This window comes from Galeopterus variegatus, unplaced genomic scaffold (genome assembly GCF_000696425.1).
Source record: "Galeopterus variegatus unplaced genomic scaffold, G_variegatus-3.0.2 Scaffold6060, whole genome shotgun sequence".
Classification (NCBI taxonomy): Eukaryota; Metazoa; Chordata; class Mammalia; order Dermoptera; family Cynocephalidae; genus Galeopterus; species Galeopterus variegatus.
In genome coordinates this window covers 308-9,960 of record NW_007732171.1, presented here as the reverse complement: position 1 = coordinate 9,960, position 9,653 = coordinate 308, and the positions used below count along the sequence as shown (strand labels likewise).

Below are 9,653 nucleotides of genomic sequence, written 5' to 3'. Positions count from 1 at the left end.
CTACAGTGCGCTGCTTGGGAGCGTGGCGGCGCTCCCGCCGAGGGTTCGGATCCCACCTGCGGACCGGTTCCCGCTCACTGGCTGAGCGAGGTGTGGGAGCAACACCGAGGGTTGCGATCCCGTTGCCGGTCCCAGTCCGGTACGGGCGTGACACTGAGGGTTGCAATCCGTTGCCGGACACGATAAAAGACAAAAAAGGAAAAAAAAAAAAATGGAAGGACTTGATCACAGTGAAGATTTTGAGGTCCCAGGTTCCTAGGTCCCCAGTGTGCTGACACCCATCACTCAAGTGCCTGTGCTGTGATCATGGATAAATGAGTCATCTGTACTTGAGGATGAAGTAATATCTTTTTGTAAAGGAAGGAGGACCATGTCTTCGTTCGTTATGTCTTAACAGACTCTTCTTGTCATTTTCTCTTCCAATCTAGCACTTTTTCACTTCATTTGGAGCCCGGGACAGGACGTATATGATGATGTTCCGGCTCTGGCAGAATGCTCTCCTTGAAAAGGTAAGCACTGCCCAGCTGCGTCCTTCAGCCTCAGGATGCATATCCATCCAGAGTGTTCTTTCCCCTTGGGTGTGGGCCCCATGGAGAGATTGCTTTTACCGGGGCATTGGCCAGCACCAAAGAAGCCCACATCTCCTCATCGTTCTGGAAATCCCACAGACTTGGGTGAGTGACGTGTTCTCCCACGGGTACATTCATCTGAGTCCTAGAAGTAGCATATCTTCTATGTGAACGGTCTCAAAGCTACCAGGAGTAAGGTGCTCATTGGCCTTAGGCACTTCAGTTCCACCATTTTAAAATGCACCAGGATTTGTTTTAATCAGGTATGGTGAGAGACATGCAGTCACAGAAATGACTGTCATGAAGGAAGAAGTTTTTATATCCATAGACCCCCAGAAACAGGAGGCACAGCATGCCAAACACAGCCACATGGGGAAACACCAGGGCTGGTCAGGAGGCAGAGGGAGCAAGGGAAAAACACTGGCAGGAGTGTTTATTACGGTTTTTGTGGGAAGGAATAGGCAAAGCAGGGCAAGCAGGTTTAGGATTGGCTAGTCTGAATAATTTCAGCAGGCTTCAGGGTATAAGGTCTGTCTCTAGTTGCCTGGTACCTGGCCTTGGGGTAATTAGGGCAGGAGGATATGGTCTGGAGCTAAATCTAGGGCAAGTTGGGTGGTATGGGCTTTGGATTGGCTGGTTGTATATGAAAAGCATGCTCTGGGATCAGTTGTTTTCTATCTCTAGGAATTTGCTAACCCTAGGAGGTTTCTCCCCAGTCAGCAGGGCCCCAGATGCCAGGCCATCAGAAATACAGAAAATGAGAAAATGCAGTTAACACAGACAGCCACTGACTACTCAAGTGTTTGAACTACACTGTGAGGAGACTCAGATGAAGGCCATGTCATGGTCCCTGCCCTTAGAGAAAATGAGAAAATGCAGTTAACACAGACAGCCACTGACTACTCAAGTGTTTGAACTACACTGCAAGGAGACTCAGATGAAGGCCATGTCATGGTCCCTGCCCTTAGACAGTTTCCACTCAGATGCAGTGAGGTGTTGAGAAACTGTCTCCAAGCCAGAGAAAGAGATGTAAGAAAAAATTATATATATAATTTTTCTCCAGGGTTAGCTAAATATATATATAAATTCATACATATCGATTTTATATATACATGTATGAATTTATATATATGTGCATATTTGCCTTGACTTTAGCCCAAACTTATTACTATCTAAAGAAAATTAAGTAGATTTATTATTTAGAGTTTCTTCTAATCTGAGAGTCTTCAGCCCTTGTATAAATCCTGAGAAGTTATTTGAGCTGAGATCTTCCGTCTTTGTTAGCCATCGCTAGCAGTGAAATGATAGTGTGTTTGAGTCTCCACTGGCAGGTGTGAATTTTTAGTTCACAACTGCTGTCATTTCTGAATAAACACAGGGTCATCCATATGGTTTGCAAATGCCCTCATGAAATATTTTTAAGGAGTCTGCTTGCTGAAGAGGGTCTGCTAATTGTGCTTGTCCCAACTGTGGTCAGACAAGCTGAGCCAGGTGGAATGGGCCCGGGAAGTCTGCCTGGAGAAGCCAGCTAGCACATGATTTGGCAGAGAGGTAGGTGCGTCCCAGACAGGATGAATGGCATACACAAAGGCCAGAGACAGGACAGGGAGGTCGCGATAAAGGAGAAGGAGATGCCTCCCTCGGGCACTGCGAGGGTCAGCACAGAGAGCATCCACCCCCAAACCCAGCCAGCCCAGAGACAGGGTCCTGGCTCTACTCTTCCAAGCAGTTCTCCTTAATTGTAGAACCGGAACGCTGGCTCATGGGGTCCTGCCTGCTTCTTAAGTCATACCTTGAAAGGACAGGCGTAGCAGCTCTCAGATTGTTTATGAAGTCTACTGGTGAAAGCGTTCTTTATGTTTGATTTTTTTTTTTTTTTAAAGTCATGACTTGCTTCTGTTTTTCTTGCTCCTGCCCTCTTTTTCACATACTTGTTGCTACCGCTTTCTCCCCTACTTGAAATCTGAGACTCTGACCTTAGCTCTCTGATATTCCTTTGCTTCTCTCCAGAAACTCTGAGCCCCATGAGAACTAACTTTTCCTCGGTCAGTGCTTTTAGGGAGGACATATAGACATCCGGTCAGCAAACTGATTCCACTTCAGAGCTAAGAAGGAAGTATTATTTAGTAGTCGAGAGAGGGTTGGATGAGGTGACCTTGAAGCCCCTTAAACAGAATGTAGGACACTTTCTTTTTTTTTTTTTTGTCTTTTTCCGTGTCCGGCAACGGATCGCAACCCTCAATGTTGCCCCCGTACCGGACCGGGGACCAGCAACGGGATCGCAGCCCTCGACGTTGCTCCCGCGCCTCGCTCAACCAGTGAGCGGGAACCGGTCTGTATGTGGGATCCGAACCCTCGGGCGGGAGCGCCGCCGCGCTTCCCAAGCGGCGCACTATCCAGTGCGCCACCTGGCCGGCCCGTAGGACACTTTCTAATCACAGGAACTGTCCAGCTATGGAATAGGACACCCCTGAGATCATCTACCCTTGTTCTTGGAAGTGATTCAGGGAGGACTGTGTGGCCACAATTACTATAAAGGAAGATTTTTGCAGTGGGTGGGAGGCGAGGTCTCCTCTGGGAGCTCATTCAGACTTCACATCAGAAGCTCTGTGATCCCCCTTGGCCCCAGAGTAACATGGGTTTATTCCACTTAATGCTGGACCTCTTCAATAGGAGCAGAAAGTGGGGCAGTCACCATCCTCAGGGGCCAGTAGGTCCCATTCTGCAAACCTCTGTTGAGGGAACAGGCGAGGAAGGGCCAGGTTCCTGGCTCTGCTGCAATCCACATTCCTAACAGAAGATTGGCATCTTGCTGAGACCCTCGAGGCAGGTGGAATTGTCATAGAGGTGGCAGCTCTCCTCTGGTTCACATGGGGGGAAAGTAGTTTGACTTCTCCTGCCCCCCAGGGGAGCCAGCCTGGCTCAGTGCCTCTGTGCGGAATGGGGGACCTGAGGAAGGAAGGACCAGAGCCGCTTCCTCTCTTCCTGCAGCCCCTGTGCCCCAAGGAGCTGTGGCACTTCGTTCATCAGTGCTACGGGACGGAGCTGGGCCTGACCAGTGATGACGAGGACTACGTGCCCCCTGATGACGACTTCAACACAATGGGGTGAGCACGGCAGAGGGTGGTGCCGCCCGGAGAAGGGGAATGGTGAGGGCCTCTCTGGGAACGTGGCTCCGAGGAAGGCCCCAAGGAAGCAAGGGAGAGAGCTGGGGTCCGGGGCACCTGCGGAAGAACATTCCAGACAGGGGGAACTATATTCTAGTGTTATAGTCCCAGGATGCAGAGCTGGGTTCCAAGTGCTTAGGGGACACAGTTTGGATTGACTTCTGAGCAAATGAAAGTGATTTCAAGTCCGTTTTGTGAATGTTGCCCTTTGTAGGCTGCTCCAGATCAGCCCCTCTGGTGGACGACTATTCCACATTTTTTGTTTTGTTTTGTTTTTTTGCTGCCTTGACCTGAGGTCAAAGTCATGCATGAATGTAGAACTGTGCATTGTTTATTTGCTCATTTGATTAATTTCTGTCGAGTTCCTAGTATATGCACAGGCTTATTTTCCCACTGTGCTAGACTTCGGGGAAGCTATAAAAACGCCTAAGAGGAGATAGAACCTTGATGAAGGAAGAGGGAGAGGGAGGGTTGGGTCCTGCACTGGCAGCTACAAGGATGGGTGGGGTTCCTCAGGAAAGCACTCCCAGAAAAGGGAGCCTTGTCATTCCAGCAGCCTAGGGGTCAGACCATCTGGTCTTAAAATGAAAATATCATTTGTTTGATGCCTAGACTTTATTTTCTGTCTCTGAGGTTATCTTTAGAATATAAAGAATTGTGTCAGTTCCCTTCTAGGGCTAATGGGAGAGTGAATTTTAAAATGCTTATGAAGCCTTTTGCAGGTCCTAGGAAAAAAGGGCACTGCCTAGAGGCAGGCTGACATTGTTTAGCATGGTGGGGGTGTGGCTGCAGGAAAGGAACTGGAACTGGAGGAGCCGACTCTGCCTGTGAGGCGTGGGGCTCGTGGAGCTAGTGGTGCTATTCGAATGGCCAGCACCAGAAGGGCAGTGGCACTGGTTCCTGAGGCAGAGCTGGGAAAAAACCCCAGAGCACGACTCCAGCCCACCTCTTGAGCAGAGTGCTATGTGGGGAATGTGAGGGCTTCCAAGGCCAGGTCCCAAATCTTTCTTTGGAGACTAGATCAGAGCAGGCTGCCCCGGTGGGTGACTCTTCTGTCTCCCCTGCAGTTTGATGGCCTGCCCCTGGAGGAGGAGGTGCTGGAGGGTGACGGGTCCCTGGAGAAGGAGCTCACCATTGACAACATCATAGGGGAGAAGATTGAGATCATCGCACCTGTGACCTCCCCTTCATTGGACTTCAATGACAATGAGGACATCCCCACTGAGCTCAGCGACTCTTCTGACACCCACGATGAAGGTGGGCATTTGAAAATTGCTCCAGAGTGGCCCTTCCCCTCTGCATTTTGAAGGATAAAAGCAGGTCTCTTTGTGGGACTAGAGCCCATCTCTAGGTCCTGGTGGAAGTGTGGGTAACAGTTTTTTTTACAAAAAGGTACTTTTGTTATTATCATCTCTATTAGTCCGTTTCTGTTGCTTATAACAGAAATACCTGAAAGTGAGTAATTTGTAAGGAAACAATATTTACCATGTACAGTTTGGAGGCTGGGAAGCCCAAAGTCCAGGGAACACTTACGGTGAGGCCTTCTTTGGTGGTGACTTTGGTGACACAGGGTATCACATTGCAAGAAAGGCAGAAGCAAGAGAGACTAACCTCCTCACTGGCTCTTGTTGTAAAGCCCTCAGAACCATACCCATGACCACCATTAAACCATCATGTGGATTAGTCCATTCACCAGGGCATGGCCCACAATCTAATCACCTCTTCAAGGCCCCACCTTCCAATTACCGTAATAGGACTTCCCACCTTCTTAACACTGTCACAGTGGGGGTTAAGTTTCTAATACCTGGACTTTGGGAGACACAGTTCAGTCCACAGCAGCATCCATCCATTTTTTCAGGCTTTCACTGCAGGATCCTCATCTTTCCCTACTCGTACTTGTCTTTCTTACTCAGCAGGTAATGCTTTGTTCTGCCATCCGGTGTCATCACTAAATGTACCCCTGTTGACGCTGGCTTCCTCGCAGCTCCGTCCCTCACAGACACGCAAGGCAAGGCAGTGTTTATGTACCACAGGGAAGGTGCCAGTCACTGCTCGATGGAAATGATTGGGTTTTAATAGAAGCTTCCTCAAGATAGCTGCAAAATTCGTTGGTGACTCCAGCGTGGGGTATTTAGGCAAGGCTAGAAGAAAACGTGTTGCTGGGTCGGGGAGACTTTGGAGACTCCCCTGCCCTGTAGTTATTCTGAGTAGATAGCTTCTTATGTCACTCCTGCACAGCGTCAGATTCTAGGACATCTCTCAGGAGCATGCTGCTTCCTATATTCCACAGAGAGAGGACAGATTCTCAGTAGTCATGAAATCGGTTGATTGTTTTCCTCCATTGAATTGGTGAATTGGGTTTTGACTAGTGAGCCGATGCAGACAGTGTTCACTTGTTCATCTCTGGGCTCTCTCTCTGAAAGGTCACCGGCTCATGAAATCGGTTGATTGTTTTCCTCCATTGAATTGGTGAATTGGGTTTTGACTAGTGAGCAGATGCAGACAGTGTTCACTTGTTCATCTCTGGGCTCTCTCTCTGAAAGGTCACCGGCAGTAGTCTTCTAACCTTCGGTTGGCTTGTCCACCCCATCTGGGATTCAGGGCCAGTGCAAATGACTGCATGAGTTGGGGACTGCCTAATAACAGGGTGCCATTCACGTACACTAAGATGTGAATACTCCCAGCACTGCACTTGTACTGGGCCCCATCTGTGTACTCATAGGCACTGACCCTGTAGGACACTCCCAAGTTCTTCCTGGTCTGCTCAGGGTCCCAGGGTGTCAGAAATGTCAGCCTCCTACTTGAGATCACATATCAGCTCATGCAGGGGCAATAATTAGGGACTGTGGAGGTGGCCCAGGGCGGGGAGAAGTGCTGAGGCTTTAGCAATTCACCTGGACCTCAAACACATTACCCTGTAACAGATAGAAAATTCAGAAGACTACAGGGGAACTCCCTGGTGGGCAATATTCTGCAGATTGTCACACATCAATGGTAATGTGGCATCCCTGAGAAAGAGGGAAATGTCACTTTTGAGACCCTCACAGACCTTGCTCTTTGTGCCTCTCACCTTGGCTCATTCTGATTTGTATTCTTTTGCTACAATAAAGCTGTAATCAAACCTTTAAAAGGGGGAGGTATTGAAATCATGGGGGAAATAAACTGCGCTGTAGAAGGAGAGCAGACCTTGTACAGTTAGGGATCACAGCCCATTGGAACAGCCCCAGCCTTAGAAACTTTTCTATAAACAGATTATTCAAGATTAATCAATGTCCCTTGAACACACCTATGCCATGGATTTTAATGCCATTTGTTGTCAATTGTGGATAACTTATAGACTCTTGATGAACCATCCTTCAGATCAGGCATCCTTAGGAAGTAGTGATTTGTTTGAATTTTAGTCTAAGATCAACTTAATTAGGGGGGTTTGAAAGTGTAAAAGCAAATAGTCATCCCAAACTCTTTGCAAGGGATGAATAAACACAGTGCCAGGTACAGGTTGGGTATCCCTTATCCAAAATGCTTGGGACCAGAAGCGTTTCGGATTCAGATTTTTTTTTTTTGGATTTTGGAATAATTGCATCATACTTACCAGCTGAGCATCCCTAATCTGAAAATCCAGAATCAGAAGTACTTCAATGAGCAATTTCATTGAGTGTCACGTTGGTGCTCAAAAAGTTTCAGGTTTTTGAGTATTTTAGGTTTTGGATTATTTCAGATTTTGGATTTTCAGATTTGGGATGGGCAACCTGTATAGTAAACAATATGCATCCCAGCAAAGGAAAGACTGAGCAGAGTTATAAACAGCAAAGCCTACGAGCACAGCTGCCCCACTCCATGTGCCTGCATCAGCCAGAAACATGGTGCTCTGGGGATGTCCTGGGGGTGTCTTGGGGGTGCCCTGCTCCCCACCGTCACTGTTTCTGTCCTCGTCATTTCATCTGTGCAGGGGAGGTGCAGGCCTTCTATGAGGACCTGAATGGCCGGCAGTTCGTGAATGAAGTCTTCAACTTCAGCGTGGACAAGCTCTACGACCTCCTCTTCACCAACTCGCCCTTCCAGCGGGACTTCATGGAGCAGCGGCGCTTCTCAGGTTCCTTCTGCCAGGCTGGTCCCTGCATCCCTCCCTCTCTGTCCACCCATCTCTCTACATTTGCTCCCTTTCCTTTCTTTCCATGCACCCTCCTTCTCCAGGCCACCTGATGGCCCAGACACCTCTTTCTGGCCTTATGTGGTTCTGGAGCTCCCTCGGGGACTGCTGCTCTCTCCTTCCCCCTTGTGCACCAGGCCCCAAAGACTCGTCAGTGAGCAGGACCTGCTCGGTCTCTGCCCTCACTGGGCTTACCATCCAGTAAAGGGCAGCAGCTCCCACTTGCTGGGAGGCCCCCACTCCATGCCAAGCATGTGGCACAATGTCATGTAGTCCTCATGGCTGCTCTTTGTGTGGGCATTGTGACCCCCGGATTGATGAGGAAGTTGAAACTCAGACTATTACCACTTGCCCAAGGTCATGCAGCTAAGAAGGGGCCGAGCTGGGATGCAGATGTAGGACTCTGGGGGTTCATATGTTTCCACTCTGTGCCTCTGTCTCATCCCCTAGCCCCCATTCTTCCCTCTGCAGTCACTAGGCTCTGGCCTAGCAGGGCTGCTACACACCCACTCTGTGAAGAGCATCTGGTCATCATTGGGCCCCAGTGCTGGGAAGAGGATGTGTTGAGGGCACAGGGAGGTCGTGCCTTAGAGGAGGAGACTTGTTCCCAAGGGATCCTAGGCCCTCGCCACAGTAGCTCCAGTGTTGCCCTCATCCCCGTAGGTGGCCCCAGGACCTCCTGCCCCAGCCCCAGGAACAATCAGCGTTATGGAGCCTTGTGTAGAATTTCGGCATTGCTACAATGAGCCTCTTTCTGCTCCAACTCCCCCTCCTCCCACCCTCCTCCCCTGGCCCTCGGGCTCCCATTGGCTTCCTTTTGGGGCCTGTCGATAGTCAGCACAGTCAGGAAAAGTTCACTTGCAGGGGAAGTTTAGATGTGGAGATGGGGAGCTGCTTTCCCTCCCTGATCCCAGGGCTCTTCTCTACCCTCAGATATCATCTTCCATCCGTGGAAAAAGGAAGAGAACGGAAACCAGAGCCGAGTGATTCTCTACACCATCACCCTTACCAACCCTCTGGCTCCCAAAACTGCCACTGTCAGGGAGACACAGGTGAGGGCAGAGAGGCAGAGGCATAGGGGCCGGAGGGTCCTCTGTGCTGCCGCGAAGGATGAAGGACAGATGTTAGGCAGAAAAGTTTCCGGGGGCAGGTGCCCAGCGTGGAAGCAGCAGCATCTTGCGTGTCTGGATGCTTCATGAACAGTGGTTCAGGTCTTCCATCCAGAAGTCGTGCGGTGGGTGGGGGTGGGGGGGGGCGGTGCAGAAGGTGGTTTGCCTGTCCTGCCGCTCCGCCGTTTTGTCCAATGGACCTTTCCTGCCCGCAGACGTTGTACAAGGGGAGCCAGGAGAGTGAGTGTTACGTGATCGACGCCGAAGTCCTCACCCACGACGTGCCGTACCACGACTACTTCTACACCATCAACCGCTACACGCTCACCCGCGTGGCTCGAAACAAGAGTCGACTCAGGTGCGGTGTGCGCAGGGCCCGAGGGGGTGCAGAGGGACCCTAGTGACAGTGCGTTCGTCTGCTCCTGAGGGGAAGCAGGGGTGCGGTGGATTTGCCTGCCGCCTCTTTCTTTATTCTGCCTTCTCTCTGAAGCCTTCTGAGACTCCCCACCTTCCCACTCTGGGCATCTCTTTAGTGAAATTTTATAACTACTGCTATTTATTTTCTGTGGTTTATATAGTACCGTGTAGATGCTTTACCTGTGTTCACAGGAATCTTTAGAATGACCCAAGGAAGTGGATTATTTTCATTTTTCAGATA

General features: G+C 49.9%; 1 protein-coding gene across 1 annotated transcript in view; it reads left to right on the top strand.

Moving 5' to 3' along the window:
• Nucleotides 1-9,353, top strand: part of LOC103605762 (GRAM domain-containing protein 1B-like) — a gene marked incomplete at its 3' end in the record, with an annotated part of 31,392 nt that extends 22,039 nt beyond the window's left edge. Inside the window, exons 8-14 of the mRNA XM_008590387.1 lie at nt 429-509; nt 3,561-3,676; nt 4,694-4,730; nt 4,804-4,993; nt 7,686-7,829; nt 8,820-8,938; nt 9,211-9,353. Of these exons, the coding sequence (XP_008588609.1) occupies nt 429-509; nt 3,561-3,676; nt 4,694-4,730; nt 4,804-4,993; nt 7,686-7,829; nt 8,820-8,938; nt 9,211-9,353 (830 nt within the window). The remainder of the gene's footprint in view (nt 1-428; nt 510-3,560; nt 3,677-4,693; nt 4,731-4,803; nt 4,994-7,685; nt 7,830-8,819; nt 8,939-9,210) is intronic.
• Between the last annotated feature and the right edge of the window lie 300 nt (nt 9,354-9,653).